Genomic DNA, 17,732 nt, shown 5'->3' with positions numbered 1-17,732 from the left:
CAGTCCTTCAGAGCAGGAATTAGACATTGCTATTCCTACATATTGAGGGTCTTTTTCAACACGCAGCTTCTTCACCTCCTACTGCTGGCTTTAACTACAGTTTTACAGCACTGCTGAGATCTTCAGTGGGCCAGATTCCTCCTAATAAATCAGCCTGGCTGCTGTACCTACAGGAGGCCATCCTGGCACGGCGATGGGGCAGGAAGCGAGCGTAATTCAATCTGTTATCGCTGCGCTGTCGTTCCTTCCACACATCCACTTTGTCTTGTGCTGCAACCCAGCAAGGCTGCAATTTATTACTCTGATCATGCCGTGCTCTGGATGACACCTGGGTTCCTGATAGGAGTCCTAAAGCGGCACTGTAATTCAGTTCTCCACTAACACCAACTAAATGATGACTCTTAATTAAAGCAGTGCGGAATTTGATATAAAATAACAGCAGCTTGTATTTTGAGGCATTAGCCATAAGAACGTCATCATTTCCCCCCAAATTAGGTTTTTACCAGAAGGTATTTATGCTTGTACACTAAAAGGTTTCATAAGTGTAACTATCTCCTGCTCATTACTGTTCATACAAAGCCATGAATCATTGTTAGGAGCTGTGCGAGAAGTTCTCAGATATGAACAATTCTGGTCTAGATCAACGCAAGCAGATTTCCTTCACAACGTAAGGGAAGGGCTGGAAAACAGGCAGGAGTACAGAATTACACTCAGCTACTCCATAGCTGACTGCGAGGCAGTCCCGAGGGAAGGAGGAGACCTCCTGTCTCCCTACAAAACAAACATCCTGTGGGCTTACAAACTGTGCTGGCATTTTTTCCACAAGGTTTGTAGAGCAAGGGAGTGCAGAGCACATCCAGTAATCTCTTTGGAAGCACAGCACATGCCACCTAAGCCTTCTCCTTCCTCTACAGTCCCTCTACTATTCTTTTCCCCCAGAAGAAATTATGATAAATGGCAGAATAGCAATGCAGATTTAATACTTCCAAATATTCCTGACTCTGAGCACATATGATGGAGCAGCTGCCTCTCTGTTCCAGTATTTTTCCTTAGTGGCCCTCACGGATAGACTATGGATGATGGAATATGGATTTAAAAATAAAATTAAAGAACCTGTAAACCAGATCTTTCCAAAAAGAAGCAAGGTTTTGTGATTTATTTCAGATCCAACCCTTTTGTGAGATCAGGTTCAGCCTCTCCCGTCACCCACTGCACAGCCCAGGCCACAGACCCTTCTGCAACAATGGCAATTGCTGGTTTTCCTGCTATTGGCTGATACTTGTAAAGTCCACCTTCTTAGAGCCAGCATGAGGATAAACACCACTTTTTAAACATTGAGTATTTATACAGAGATTAAGTAGTGCAGAAACTGATCCAGCCTCTTCCAACCAGCCCCATTCCCCTGAGTTGGGCCAGTCTCCCCAGCTGTGCTGCCCTTTTTCCCCTCCTGCAAGTGAAGCACCTTCCTCCTGCAGACAGGCTGCACTCCCTCCACATGGACAACAGGAATTTCCAGTGTTCCAAGTACCAAACACCAAGACTGCTGAATGTCAGCATGAGAGAACAAGGGCACCCGTGGCTCCTGCTGGATTGTCCAGGCTCAAACAGACCCTCACAGCCAACTGCAGTGCTGAATCTTGTCTGAGCACCCCTGGTGATGTGACATCTCTCACTCCTCCAAATGATGATTCCATCATCTCAGAAGTTTTACTGTTGTTTTTTGTTTTGTTGGCTTGTTTGTGGGTTGTTTTGTTGGGTTTTTCTGCAAGTTCACTCTTACACAGACCTGCAAGCTCTACCTGAGCTTATTCACTGAGTTTGTTCCATTTATAACCCCTTAGTGACATGGCAAACATCTTTCTCCAGCCAGCTAATCACAGTTGCAGATAGATGGAGTGGAACAGGGGAATGGCAGAAATTTGAACTTTCTTCCTAGATCTGCCACTAAGTTCTGCCTGACCTTAGACAATAACCTCTGGGAGAGGAAGGGAGAAGAGTAATCAGATTCAAGTGAACTTCAGTGACACATCAGTATTTCTGACAACTTCGCTTTTATAGCTTTTGGTTTTGTTTCCTTACTAAAGGAGCAGAAGTAGGGAAGTGTGCCTGATTCTGAGCCCTGGGCAGGGAAAGCACCAAGCAAGAATCATCAAGATTTACTGTTATATTCCCTTGTTTTACGAAGCAGCCCCACAGACTGCTCAGGGAAGACTGACATGACTGTGGATGATCTGTTTTAGGTCTGAAAACAGTTACAACTTTTCCTGTGAAATGATAATCCTTTCCTAACCACATCCCATGGGAAACCATAGCAAGCACCATCAGCCAGATTTTTTAGTAACGATGGAACAAATAAAAAACACTGGAACAAGCACAGAACTAAGAAGCCACTACGAAGCCAGAATGTGTATAATAGCAAGAATTCTACTGAGTGGTGGTAGATGAGAGGCCGTGAGGTGAGGAGCAAAAAACAGTCAAGGAAGAGAGGAAACAGAAGGGAGGCAGCAACTCCAGGTTTATGCATTTTCTCTCCCTAACAGGGTGACCAAAGCCCTGCCTGCTGATCCCAGTGACACTGGGGCAGATGAGTTGCTGTGCTGCTGATTTAGGTCTGGCTTAATATGTGCCCAAATGCATTACAAAAATCCCTCTCCAGGAACAGGGAAATGGCTACAGGTTGCTGCTCCTCCCCAGGCTTGTGTACTCTAGCTGAAAAAATAAACTAAAAAAAAAAGGAAAGCCAGTCTGACAGCTGGCAGGACAGGAGTCTTTTCAGTGAGAAAACAAAAGGACTTTACTAGTGTACCCAAAATGTTTTTTTTTTAACTTCACAGAGGACACTGACAGGTTTTAAACAAGGCTTTTGCCTTTCAGTGATAGAGCCAAGCCCAAAAAGGCAGCAAGACTATTTCAGCCCCTATTTGGGACATGGACACGTTCTGTTTTCCTGATCAGATTGGCAGCAGTACTCGCTCTGCCTCTTCCCTTCTACTCTTTACCCTTTCTTGGTGTGAAGTGGGTGAGGAATTATTCACTTTGGCAAAGGCAGAAAGGAGAAGGCAGATGAGAGAAATTCAGATCTGTCACATTTTAAAATAATATTTACTAGTGGGAATAGAAATGAGGGCAAAGAAATGCCCAGCTCAAACACCCATATGAAAACTCAGTCATTGTAAGAAGCAGTTTGAACTTATTTTTGATCAACTTAAGAGAAGATTTCAGCCTTTTCATGGAGCAGGACAGTCTGCCCTTGCACAGCAGCGCATGGCTATGGGCCATAGCACCTGCCAGCCCTCCACACCACACACAGAGCATCTCCCAACAACCCTCATTCCTGCAAACTAACAGAGCATAAAAGCCTTTCAGAAGGGACCACCATGAAAAGAAAAAACACATTTCTGATTATCTGGTCAAAGGACATCTACACCTACACATGTGCCTCACACCAAATCCAGACTCAGAAAAGTATTCTCAAAAAGTGTGTTTAAAAATACAACAAATAGACTTGATTTTGCTACATCCCATGCTATTCATCAATCAAGAATCAAGAACTGAATTGTTTCTGTTAACATATAAATACAAAAATAAGGAATTAAGTAAAAATTCAGCTATTCCCCTGGCTGCAACTGGTTTTCCAAGCACCTAATGGACCTTTCAGCCTTTAAGCCATTATGTTTAAGGTTTCCTGATCTATTATAGTAAAGAAACTTCCAGCTTTCCATACAATTAAGATAACAACAGCAGAGTTAAATCCTCCAATGATATCACCACCATCTCATTAATTCTTTCAGAAGCTTCACAGAGGCTGAGTGATGTGCATGGAAATGAACTGGCCACCACAGGCTGTTCACAGGGATCCAGGAGCAATGATCTGGAGTTTCTGACCCTTGACACAACCCTGTCCCCTTCTCATGATCTGCCAAGCTTAAAATAACAAATCCGAATGTCAAAACTTGTTACATTCTTAAGGGCAACACAAGAAAATGGATTTCACTTGTGCTTTTGGAATTCAGAAGTTTGGGACAAGCCATCACCATTCTTTTGGAGGAGTCCTCAACAATGATTTCAACTTCATAGTAATATTTCCAAGAAAGCAGCCCAAGAATACATTCAGCTTTAAAAAGGAGTAACAGAAAATCCTACTTCTTTAAACTTCTTTTTTCTCAGATGAGTCTCTCACCCTGCTCTCCAGGAGTTCACCAATCAGTTATGGGGGTTCTGGGCTGTCCATGACCTGACTGCCACATTAAATTTGCAGTTGCCACATTTGTACACTTTTAACACCCATTCTGACACTGCCTTTGGGCTTGCCCCATGCTGAGCTGAGAAGTGAGACTGAGCTACTTCGAGAGGTCATTTAAAAGTAGTTTCAACGTGCATTTCCCATTCCATCATTAAAAAAAAAATGCAACCACAGTCTCAGGGAAGCAAAAGGTGGAAATACTACAATATTAATTGTGTCCAACGTTCTTAACTCATACTGCCTATACGGCCAAGTCAAACCATGCTCTAATCCTATTATGCAACTGCATTGCAAATTGGGATGGGGGGAGTGGTTGTAATGAACACAAAAGAGAAAACTTGCAAAAAGAGTCAGGGCAACACCCTTGTAACATCATCCTTTAACATTCATTTCTGCAGAGGGAAATGAGGCCCCAGATGCTCTGCCTGTTCTCCCAGGGCTGTGCTGAAAGATCCAGCAGCACAGACAGGAGGCCCAGAACAGCTTGGAGCTCCTTCTCAACACACAGCCTGAGCAATACCAGAGGCAGGGGACACAGACAGAGGTTTTGTACACTCAAAAGATCACAGAAGAATTCAGTCACATAAAAACATCAAAATTACTCATGCATCTGCCCACCATTTGGTTTCTGAAACTTTAAGTAAGCAGAAAAAGTCCTCTGGAAACTGTTCTTTGATTTTAGAGAACAGAAAATTCCTCAGAGTCACTGAATGTATCCAATAAATACAGACTCTTGATCCAAAACTTCTTCAAGTGAGTTTGCCATGAGCAGCCATTTGTAGATCTTGAGATTCCTAACTTACTGAATTTCCGAGGGCCGTTTCTGCACTGAATATTTGAGAGTTGAGCAACAGCGACTTGCGATAGGCCCCTGGAAATCAGCTGCTGCCTTTCGTGCCTCTGATTTGATGAGTTAGCACGGTCCTCCTGGCAGGAGGATTATTTTTACTGAAACAACATCCAGCAACACAAAAGGAGTTGAAGGAGCCCGGACCAGTGGGATGGACACAGCCCTGGGGATGCTGCAGAGGGGCTGAACAGAGGGACCACAACGCTGTTCCACAGGCAGGGTGTGAAGCCACGACAGGGTGAAGATCTTGCTTCAGGTCACGCCAAGCAAGACCTCAGCCCCAAGTCCCCCCGCCCAGCTTTCCATCCAAACCAGCTGAGTCCATATGTTTAACATCACAGTGTCTGCAAGTAACCACGGGTGTGACTCAAAAATCACTTTTTAAAAGCAAACATGCAAGAAAATTTGGTTAAATAAATGCCTGTGGAAAGCACACTAAGAAGGGGGATATCCAAAATGGACCAAGGCACTACATATTAACGCACGCTGAAAATATTTTACCGATGGACTCATCTAAATTTTCTTCTTGAGTATGGAGTTGGGTTTTTTCACGTCCAAAATAAGGAAGATTCCGCCCCCCTCCCCCCCCCAGGAAAAAAAATATAAAGCTGAGGCCTGAAGATAGGGATTTGTTTATGGGCTCGGCAATAAGATCACTTGACATTTTACAACCATAAATGGTAGAGCCGCGCTCCCTCTGTAACTGCATTAATGAAAGGCACCTGGGTCCGCACGCCGCCGACACCGCTCGGTTTTTCACCCCCGCACGGGAAAGCCCAGCCTGAACCTGGCCAGTTCCAAACATCCCCCCAAACCTGGCCCCAACTTGCAATCGAGGGATGAAACTCGTGTCCGGGATGGTGGTGATGTGATCGGGTTGTGCCCCCCGGAGCACGTCCCAACCCCGGCCCCTGTGGGTACTCACCTTCCAGGTAGCAGCTAGAGGAGGAGGAAAGCCCCTTCTTCGATTTGCAACCCACCAATTTCAAGCAAATCTCCAACATTTTCATTTGTTAGAGTTTGGCTTCGGCTGTCTGGTTTCCCTTCCCCCCCCCTCCTTCAGCTTCTTCTGTGTGGAATTATCCGTTAGAAGTCTAAATTAAAAAAAAAAAAAAATCTAAAAAGATCCGGTAAAAGTCTAAAAAGTCCAGGAGAAGTCTAAAACATATGCAGGAGAAGCCTAAAACAAAATATCCAGGAATATTCGACGAAATCCAGCGCTCCGCAAAGCACTACAAGGGCGAGCCCGAGAGGCGGAAAATCCAGGGGCCCCGCACCTCCTCTCCCGGGGAGTTAACTCCAGCCATCTTCCCTCCTTCCCAACTCTTTTGGCGGGAGAGAGAGGAAGGGAGGGGGAAAAAAAAAATAAAAGAAAAAAGAATAAAAGCAGAAAGAAGGGAAAAAGCGAAGCCAACCAAGTTGGGCAGAGTCAGTGGTGCCGGCCGTGCGCGGCAGCCGCCGGGCGCTGCTGGGGCTCCGCTGCCAACAAAGGGCCCCTCAGCCGCCGCCGGCCTCCATGACATCAGGCAGCCAGCAACGCCCTCGCTCCTTAACCTCCTCCTGCCTGCGCCTCTCCCAGCGCCGCGGAGGCCGAGGGGGGAACCAACAGGTTCGGGAAAGCGCGGAAAAGGCGGGATGGAGGCGGGATGGAAGCGCGACGCCGCCGCGCTGGCGCTTTGTGCGCGGCCGTGCCGCCCAGGGAACCGCGGGCGCCCGGCAAAGTCTTCAAAGCGCGTCATTCCACAGCCCATTAAGGGGCTGTTCAAACACCGCGCCTGCAGCGGGGAGAGGCAACCCGAGAGCGATGCCCATTTGTAACCCGGCTCAAAAACGGCGGGGGAGATGCAGCTCCTTCCCAGGGATCCTGTCGTAGCATCTCTGCGCTAATTACAGGCACAGGGATTCAGGTTTCGGCTAATGCGGTTACACACGGAGGACGCTGCTCCTCTGGCACACGGGCCCAGAAGTTCTCACTCTCCCACTACCAACTCTTCTTTTCCCCTACAAACTGTGCCCTTCCCCTGCATGTTTCTCAAGACTACACGCCAGTTAATGCTCTCTGGTTATGCATTTTTTATAGATTGTTTTCTGGCATTATTGTGTGTCCTGTTTAAAACAGCCATCATTTTTGTTATATATATTATCTATCTATCTATCTATCTATCTATCTATCTATCTATCTATCTATCTATCCATCTATTCATCTATCCCTCTCTAAAGGAGACAGCATGTTGGGTATGTATACAATTGCATTCTTTCCACTCAAAAATCCTCTTTCACCTCCCAAAGCTTGGGGTGCTTTTGCTACTTGGAGCAAGAGGTGCTCAAGGGTGCAGAGTTCATTAGGGGCACAAAACACAGAGCCTGGGGAAAACGGCCTGGGAAGCTGATCCCAGCACAAACCACACCGCGACATGTGGAGTCCTTGGTGTGTCACACACAGAGTCAACAGAGCAGCAAATCTTCGTTTTTGTCCCTGAAAACTTGCCTTCACATCTGACAGTTTATTTTGGCAAGGTTACTGACTAGTGCTCATGGTCTTTTGCCCTCCAACGTTTTCAAACATTGAATACTTTAGGGGAAACTCTGCATGCTTCCAGCATCTGAGGTCTGTGCCTCCGAAACAGCAAACATTGCTCAGACTCTTTAAACATTATTTTACAGCATCACTTTGCCTCAGTCTTCTGATCCATGGGATGAAAACATGAAAGACAGCTGGGAAAAAAATCCTTGATCTCTCAACCCATACTGAACTGCAATAAGAGCATTTGCTTTTTTTTTTTTTTTTAATACCACAAGTCACATTTCTAGCAAAGAAATAACAGTAAGGACAGCATGATGTTCAAAGTGCTTTCACACTTTTCTCAGAAAACATGAATATTCCCATTCAATACACCAGAAATACACCAGGTAGAGAACTTCAACATTTCCTCAATTCAGACAGTTCAGCAAAGAGCTGAGGCTCCAGATCCCATCCTCACTGCTGGCAGCCTGCATGGACATTGGGAAGACAACAATACAGTTCTCCCCACCCTCTCCCATCCTCTCTCCACTTCTGGAGAATTTCTGTTTTATGGCAGCACCAGAGTTTTAAGAAAAACCAACACCTATCGACTTGTTCCTTGCCAGCCTAACAGGGAACTTGTGTGCAACTGCACTGGGGGAGGGAAAAAAAAACAGAAAGAAAAAAAGGAGGAGTTAAACACAGATTTGGAGGAGAAAGGTTACACAAATCACCGGAGGATCTCGGTCCTCACGTGCTTCAGTCCAGTGTCATGTTTAGGGAACTGGGATGAAATGAGGTTTTAAGAGCGGACCAAGCATCTTGCATGCAACTTCTTTTCCACGTGACGAGCATCCCCATCCCTATCCCACTCCTCCTGCAGCTGTAGGAACACAGAATCCCCAAAGCTTTCCCTGGCAGTACAAAGGCTGCCCCCCATGAACACCACCCACCCATTACAATTAAGGTTAATACAATGAGTGCCAGCAGAATTAATGCGGATTACATTTGTGATGAACTCCTGGGGTTCTTATTCCTGAAGAAGAATGCCTCATCTCAAATTAAATTAACCCACTTGCAGAAGACCCTCACTGTAGGAGAAACACATCCACTTGGGGAGTTAAACACAAAGAGCTATCCGGAATAACTTCCTCTATAGATAAACAAATTAATTCCCTTTATGCTTCCAGGCAGGCACGCTTGTGTGGTCCCTGTGCTACAAACATCATCCTTCAACGTTTCCTCTTTTGTGTCATGGCAAACTGAGCTGTAAATACTTTGAGCAAATACCCTCTGCCTTTCCTGAATGCCATGAAATTAACTGGTGATACAGAAATAAAAGCCGTATTGGTAGTGTCAAACAACATCTGCCACTCTTACTGCTGCCAGCTATTAATCCCTCTCACATTTGTTTGTCATATACACATCTTAGAACAAGATCAGTCATGAAACATGTGCAGATTTCTGGACTACAGTGACTGATGAAACCTTCGACTCAGGCTCTCTGCTGCAGAATGGCAAAACAATTTGGTTGGGAGAAGGCTCAGAAAGTCTCCAGTTCCAGCTCCTGCTCAGAGGGAGGCTATCTCTCTATATCAGGATTTTCCAGGCTCTATGCAGCTAAACTTTAACCGAGTCTGCTGGGCAGTTAAACACTTCTTATCCTCTCATTCCTACCCAGCTTTGCCTTGTTGCTAGTTTTAATTGTTGCTTCTCCTCCTCTTGCTGTGCACCTCTGAGAAGAGTCTTCCTAGCCACCAGTTGGGTGCTTATGAAAGCATTGGGACCCCTTCCATCCCCTCTCTCCCAACCAGGCCAAGGCAGCTCCCTCAGACCCAGGGGGCACTGCCGGCTCCAGCCCCTGCCAGGCTCCCCTCCAGGGTCTCGGCATCTGCTACAGGGGAAGGAGCTCCAGATGTGGCTTCACGAGAGCCAAAAAGAGGGAAATAATCACTTCCCTCGACCTGCTGGCTCTGCTCTCACTAATGCAATCCAGTATCCATTAGCCTTTATTGTTCATGCTCCTACAAGAGCATAAACCTATTTAGCCAACAGCCTTCGTTTGAGCTGCTTCTAGCAGGCAGATATTTTATTCTTTACATTCTTAATGCTACCCAGAATTTGAGGACAGATTTTCTTCCAAAAGAGAATGATCACACACACACACGACAGCAGCAGCGAAAGGACTGGACTCCATGTACAGAAAGTGAGTTTTGGCATGATCCCACGTGTTAGCAGCTGGAGTGAATTTTGTTGCGATACCATTAAAAACAGCTTGAGTGTTCGTCACCCATTTAAAATCTGAGCTTAATTTTGTTTTCAAATTCTTTTCTGAAACATGGAAAGTTAACAGAGTTTCAAGTCCCAAAGGCTGGGCACTTTTTGATAGGCACATTCAGCTGATTTGGTATGGAAAAAGTCACTTGAAATAGAAATATCACAAACCAGTGGTTAAAGCAAAGGAGTAAAGGAGCATGCCATAAAAAGAGCAAATTTTTGCTTACAGTTAAGTTACCTGTCCTTATCTTTCTCTTCTATAAATGCAGTTGAGAATTTCCCCACAGGTCATAAAGACTAACTCAGTGTCAGCTGTAAAACAGTTCTTTTGTCTCTGGAGCAAAAAAATGTCAAATCACATAATTTATGAGATGCATTTTTCGTAGTAAGTGGTAAGACTACATGTGATTTGGGGCATTCATAAGTCACTTTCTTTAGGATTAAAAATAGGTCCATACCACAGAACACTCCCATGCTACACAGCTCTCTTCTGATGGCATTTTTCACATAGTGGAATAACACATCCTCCCACCATTACCTGATAAAAAATATGTGCATGTGTATATGCAAATGATCAAAGAAGCCTATGTTGAAATCCATGAATGACCACAGCATGTGCTACAGATGCAGCTGTAACAAAGCTGGGCTTTGATCCGACAGCAACATTGCCTGGTTTCCTGGGGGCTAGTCCTGCTTTGTCTGACAGGTTCCAGTTTTCCTTTGGGTTTTCAGATCCTCCACCATTAAACAACTTCATCCACTCTTAGACACAAAGTGCCAAAGGCTTAGGAAGATAGTGCTGTCAGATAGAGAGGACTAGCAGCTTTAAAATCCTGGCTACTAAACTCTACCTTTTTGGCATGTGCAGCACAAAAACTTTGGTGGAGTCTTGTAGAGCTGTTTGCAGTGAATGCAACAACTTCAGTGAGTCGAGCACGTTGAGTTGTGAGAGCTTTGTTATGGTCGAGAAATTCCTTCTGCCAAAGAAAGCACAGCAGAAGGTGAGTCCAAGATTGACAGGCTTAGAGGTGAGTGCACATCCCACACCCAGCCAGCTAAAAGCCACCTCAGATTTAAGCAACTGTCTCCTGAGTCAGTCACCTCTTAGTCTTAACTGATTGTTCAGACACCTTGTAGCTATGCCAAAGGACAAGTGAAAACAAGTCTTCCAGGATACTCCAAGGTTCTTCACTTGCTGGGCTATGACAGCACTACCTAAGAAGGCAATGACATTTGGGATCTATTTGTAATATCTGCCACGTAATGAGCAGAGGGTGAGAAAAGTCCTTGCTGGTGTTCTCACACAGAATGTGCTCTACATCACCCCAGTAAAACTCTCCAAGTGTGTTCACACACACCTCAAGAGAAAGCCCAAGTGACCACAATACTGAGGGATCTCCAACTACCACCTAACTTGGTGAGCTCTAGGAATCCATAATGCCACTGGCATTAGGAATGCACACCCAGAAAAACAGGGCTGGCGTGGTTTAACCACTCTGCCCAGATGAACCTTTGTGCCAGAGATGTGTGTAAATGCCAGCCTGACTTTCTCCACCAATGCCCTAACTCAGAACCACTCCACCACTGCTGCCAGCATCTCTCTTCCAGCTTTTTATGTAGAAACCTTGGTCTCTCCTTTTCCAATTCACACACAAAACATTTTTACAGACTGCTGTTCTACCTTCCTGTTTAAGCTCTTCTCGAGATCCAGCTGACATGTTTACAACAGCTAGTTAAAACAGCATGTTAAAAACAAAAGCCTCTTGCTACTACTCTGACCATTCTACAATAGGTATTATTGTAAATAAAATAAAAAAAAACCCCACACATGGATTTGAACAAAGGCAAGTTAACACCTGAGGGCAAAGAGTGTTTTTCTTCCTTCGGTCACCATCCAGAACAGCATGAAAGGCCCTGCAAGAGCACAGAGAGGTATCTGCACGTACAGGGAGATATTAAACACTTCTGGTACTTGGACTTACTAAGTCCCACTCTCATAAGTAGAAACTTCAAAAAAACAAGAAAAGCCAGGTTACAAAAAGTCCACTGTACACATCAACAGAAAGGCCAAGGATTTTTGCAATAAAACATGTGCATTTGTTGGTTTTTCTTCTTGATTTAACAGATGTTTGTTATTTGCAATTTTCATGAGCAAAGGAGGCGGCTGGGAAGTGGTGGGATTTCAGAGATGGGATGTTCAACTGTTTGAAATTCCTTTCAAGCAACAGAGCAGAATCCTTATTTTTTTAAGGTAGTAACAAGACAGAAGGTACTACTAAATTCCTTCAGTGGTGATCCGTCTTCACAAACTACTAAATTCTTGCAATGGTGATCTGTATTCACTGTACTCATGTGAAAACACAAGACGGGTCATGAGCTCTGCTGGGAATTGCTTGGAGTATTAGCATTGGAAGCCTGCAAGGTTAAATTCAAGTCCAAAGAGGCTCATCACACATCACTGAAAAAGTTTTGGGCCTCTTCCACTGAATGCTTTTTGAAACATCTGCAAGCAAAGAAAAAAAAAGAAGCTTCTTGCACTTTTCAGATCTGAAAGAAATAGCAGTGTACCTTAAAGATACAAAAATTGCATAAATGCCTACTGACTGTAATGACTGAACTGCCATTGTCCAGGCAGTTTATTAAGGTTGCAAAAGAGTGAGCAGGGACTGGAAGTTCCTGTGCAATAGGTAGAATTCCATCAGTTTAGGGATCCTGCTGAAGTTCCAGTATTTTCTGCCAGCCTGGGGAAGAGAGAGATCACAGACAGCCAGGACACAATCAGAAAACATACATGCTTGGAAAGGATCAGCAAATAAATTTTAGAGAAATATCTTTGCCAAATACTGACTCAGATCTTGAGTGGGAGCATTTCCGTATTTCTTTTAAATGAAAAGGCAAGGAAATGCAGATGAAAAAGTAAAGGTGAAAGAAGAGGTTAAAATGGGGAGCTCAGGGCTGATGACTTTGTGGGCTTTTCTTGTGTAAGTCCAAGCACATCCGCAGGAAGAGCCAGAGGGACCAGTGCACAGACCAGTGAACAGGGGTTAGTCCTGGCAGCAACTAAGTGGTTAATTTCTTCCATTCAAGAGCTGAAAAATCTGCCAAAGCAGAAGAGCAGGCCTCGGAGATCAAATTACACATGAGGAGGGGGTGGAAGGGGAGAAGAAGAAAAGAAAACAAGTATTACTGAACCACTGCCGCATGAGACCCAGCGGGGATTAGGAGGAACATGAAGGAGGAGAGGTTTATCCAGGGCTGGCTGTAAACACACGCCTGATCCATGCCCGCACCTCGCCATTCCCACTGCGGGAACACTGACCTGTCCTGAGCCCCTGAGCACGGCCCAACGTGGAAAACCTTCTGGGCATCAGCTGCTGAATTCCAGCGATGGGACCAGCTGGAACTCCTTTCTCCTGCTGGCTCTCCCCACCCAGGCAAAGTGGTTGTGCTGCATTTTCTCTCCCAGCTGGAGAGTTTAGGCTGGGGCACGGATCTATGGACGTGTCCTGCACGCTTGCCGCTGCCACAAGTGTGGGAATCACCAAAGTACTTGAAAAGCAAAGGGCTAAAAGCCATGCAGAGGAAATAATAATGCACAAATAAACAAATAGTCCATCAAACCTAGTAGCAATTCAACTCCTTTGCCTTGAAGTTGATCACACAAAGGAGGTCTCACAGCAGTATTAACATTTTCACAGCCATTTCAGGGCAGGTGAAGGTTCCCTTCCTAGCCACACATCATTTCTGGCCTCACTCAGCTAAGCTTTTTCAGCACTGAATTCAGCAAAGATTATCATAATTTACTGAATTGCAGAAAATTTCAAGTAACACACGCACACAGCAACAGGAGAATAGGATAAATTCAATTGCAGAGATCATTTTTCTCTAGGGATCTAATCCTAGACAGTAAGTGCCTTTGCACACTATCAATATCAATGGGCAGAAACCTTTACAATGTACAGATATTTTGACACTGCAATGAGTGTGCTTTTTTCTCTTCTTTTAAATTATTTTTTTTTTAAACCAAGGAAAAAAACCCTCAAAAACCCAACCCAAACCCCCAAATGCCAGTGCCTTCTGTTCAGAAATTCCAGGTGTCACTAATACATCCACAGGGGAATACATATTATTTTGAGAAAGTAGTAGAAGCCCTTTATAACTATAGAAATAAAAAAGCATCCATATAAGCATAAAACCCACTATATAAAGCCATCTACAGTCACTTGATTTGAATTACACTATTTATCCACCCTCAGGATCTACTCTCAGCTTCCCTCAGATGTGCAGGTAAGTGCCTAGTGCTCCATAGCACTAATTGCTTATTATTCCCAGAGTAAGAAATTAAATATATACTCCCAGAAAGGAAAAGCTTCCAGTTAATTAGAACTGCCTGCAGCAATGGTTCCCTCCAAACAGTTCAGCATTTTATTTGGTTGTCAGGACACAATATAAGAAGTTTTAAGAATCCTGCTGGGACTATGACGTAAAGGCAGGACCATATTTTTTCCTGAGAAGGCTGGGGCCGACAGGAAGAAACTTCAGACAGAAATGAGCTACTTCACCATGAGGAAAGGCAAAAGTAAAATGTATATATACACTTCTGTCCTGGTCGAACTGGAGCAGGGATGCAGGAAGAGGTCTCTAATTTGCTCATGCACTGGTGAGCATAGATGGATGCAGTTCAAGTGCTGAACTCTCACAAAGGTTGAACGCTCTTTTCCAATTCCCAAACATAAAAACACATTGAAAGAAGCATTTTAATTTGGATTTTTTTGGAAGAGATAGGGAACATTCTCCCTAGGTTGCACCATTAAGACAAAGCAAAAGACTGATGCTGAATTCATAAGGGGCAAAAGTTATTAAGCTGAGCCCTTTCAGGATGAGTTTTTTTGGTATGCTTAATCATGCTTGTCATAACTGAACAGAGATTTAGAAAATGGCATGGGACTGTGCACTACCTCTGTATGTTTTCTGCCTTTCCAGGCAAAAGTGGAAAGATAAAGGAAGGTGTAAAAAAGAAATCCAGTAACCCCAAAAGTTCCTTTCTATTCACTCCCTCTTTACCTGCCCATCATTAATCACAGCCATTCCCAGAGCAGGTATGTTACATGTGGCCCGAGGTTTCCAGCTGATTCTGTCTACCCACATACCAGACAGAAAATAGGGAGAAGTGCCAAGTATCAAGGAGTAACAACCACTGGCACCCTCCAAGCCATCCCACCACGCTTCAAAGGGTGAGCTGGACACTTCTCTGATGTCAGGCTCAGCTGAGTCACTTCACTGTTCAGGGAAAGAAGAGGATCTTGAGGATGTCCACAAATATTTAAACAAACAAACACAAAACTAAAATACCTGTGAGTGCTCTGAAAACTTGCACAATGGAGCAGCAGGGCAGGAAGCAGGCAAGTGCTACAGACAAACACTGAGATGAGCTGGGAAGAAATCCTGCTGACACAGAGTGAGGGTCCTCAGCCAGTTAACCCCATCTAAACACAGAGTGCCTCTGTCCCACCTTTCCCATCTTCTCCCTTTTGCTGGCACTGCTGCTCACACAACCATGTGGTGACCCAGTTCAAGAATGTGAAGACTCTCGTCAGTGTATGTTCACACAAATAACAGTGCTGGCATCATGAGGGGGCCAGCAAAGCTGTTCCTTAATTCAAAATGCTGAGTAAACCATCTGTATTGACAAGATGCATAAACAGCTTAATCATACCAACCTTTCCTACTGAGAGAGCTACAAACAAATCCCAAAGAAATAACTGTGAATATAGAACTGGACCAGCTATAGATAGACTTCATCAATCATTCAGAGACCCTCAAATAGACCACAGTTATTCAGTGCTGGGAGATGTGCTTCCACCTGAAATGGAAGTATTTCATCCAGCCTGAGTAACTGGCTGCACTCCAGTCTGGATCTAGGGAATGCAGTGCCTCAAATTCCTAGAGAGCTGACAGATACCCAGATATGCAGCAGTGCTGCAATACAGACAACAGTCCCTGAAAACACAGCTTGGTGAGAAGCCCTCTGGAGTAAGAAGTGTCCTCTGCAGCTCCACTTTAAGCCTCTCCTGATTCAGGGGTTGTTCCATGAAGTTCTAGATAGAAGACACCACAACTCTGTAGTTTAAGTCACGGCCTTTCCTATTTCTCATTGATTGCCAGTCCATACTGAGGTCTGATGCCAGTGATATGCAAGTTCCTCTGCCTGCCCAGCCAAGTTAGAGATGTCATACTGAGTTATTACAAGAATAAAGACTAAAAATTAGTGAACTAGCAAAAGCAGCCTGGAACATACAGGAGAAGGAAGGCTCTTGGCTTGAACTGACATCAGGTGGGAATACCCAGAGGAAAAGTCAACAAACTGGTTTTTGTTAGGCCACACATCCTGATTTCCTCCTTTCCTTGGTTCAGCTCAGTCTTTGCAAGTCCAGCGTGACCAGAGGATTTTCAGATGGTGAAAGAGCTGCTGTGTTCCTCTAATCCCTCCCTCCCACATGCACAGCAGTCAGGGTGCCAGGAGAATCTATTTTAAAATTAATCTCAAAGCAGAAGAACATTCATAGAAAGAATCAGGACTAGAAATCTTCAGCAGCTTTGGAGTCAAGGGGGATGAAGCAAAGGCACTGCATGGACAGTAGAGGATATTGAGGAGGTGACATAAAAGGATTTTAAGCCATGTAACACACCATTTATAAAATGGAAAAACTCCAGAGACCATGTGATCTCTCATTTTTTAATTCTACCTGAAGTGTTTATAAAGGACATCACAAGGTCACTGGGAGGATTAGCAGGTTATTGTTTTGGAAAGAGCTGATGATGGCTTGGGTCCCTTTTGCTTACACTGTCAACCCCTCAAGCAGGGCCTGGATTTTAAGAAAAAAATACTTTTAGGAAAAATAAAGAAATAAAATAAGGGAAAATTAACTATTCTGCTTCATCATATGAATAGACATGCTATGATTTTATTTCCAACTCTTCTTTAGATTTCTCCTATCACTGTGGATAAACAATTACCTGACTTGCATCTCCGTTTTTTTTCCAAATGTAACTACTACAAATCTACAAACTACAAATCAAGTCCCAGCCTCAGGACCCACTGTTAGAAGGTACTGCATGAATGTGAAACATTCAGTAACACACCCAATACACCAACTTCCAGCTTATAAACCACACTTCTCATGTACTTCAAGGGGCACTCACATTCTTTCCATCAAGTGGGGCTGCCTCGTGGCTGTGGCACAGGGCAGGATTTTAAGACTCCTGATGTTGAACTTGAGGGAGGCTTTTCACAGCTCACCCAGGGCGTGCTCAGCATCACCAACACACCCTGCACCACCTGCGAAATGTCTGCACATGTAGCAATTCTAACAGACATGAAAAGGAGATAGTTCCAAGCACAACAGACAATTTTTTCTCCCCTTGCAGAGAAACACTTTGTTTGCATCCAAGAGAAAGGAGGTTTTCATGTGTTGGAGCATCAAGAAGCCTATCCTGGGAGGAAAACCAGGTATCCCAGGTGACAAGCTGTTCCACATAAATGTGCTGGGACTTTCTGGGGTCTCCTAGCACAGACAGAGGAATAACAGAAGCACACTGAGCTTGACAGCCTGAGGACAAAAGTGCTCCAAACCACTTCAGTCTTGAAAGCTTGAGGAGTCGACATCATGTTAATTGGAAGATACAAAGGCTTCCACAAATGCCTGTGAACACTGATTACTGCCCTTTTCTGAATCCACTCTCTTCCAGCTTCTTATAATATCATAAGAAAAAGCAAACATGAACAGCAATGAGGAACAGCCTATTCTGAAACCACTTCCAGGAACAGGGATTGTTTAAACAAAATACATTAAGTGAAA

General features: G+C 44.4%; 1 protein-coding gene across 2 annotated transcripts in view; it reads right to left on the bottom strand.

Moving 5' to 3' along the window:
• ABL1 (ABL proto-oncogene 1, non-receptor tyrosine kinase) overlaps positions 1-17,732 on the bottom strand; it is a 78,254-nt gene that overhangs the window by 25,971 nt on the left and 34,551 nt on the right. The window contains exon 1 of one of the 2 annotated variants that reach the window (XM_069031511.1): positions 6,019-6,591. The exons of the other annotated variant lie outside the window; for it this stretch is intronic. Coding sequence (XP_068887612.1) covers positions 6,019-6,103 — 85 coding nt within the window. The 5' untranslated portion in view covers positions 6,104-6,591. Of the gene's footprint in view, positions 1-6,018; positions 6,592-17,732 lie in introns of those variants that run through there. 2 annotated transcript variants of the gene reach the window in all.

Source organism: Aphelocoma coerulescens, chromosome 17 (assembly GCF_041296385.1).
Source record: "Aphelocoma coerulescens isolate FSJ_1873_10779 chromosome 17, UR_Acoe_1.0, whole genome shotgun sequence".
In the NCBI taxonomy this organism is placed as follows: Eukaryota; Metazoa; Chordata; class Aves; order Passeriformes; family Corvidae; genus Aphelocoma; species Aphelocoma coerulescens.
Note: the sequence above shows the minus strand (reverse complement) of the source record. Positions and strands in the feature narration are given on the sequence as shown.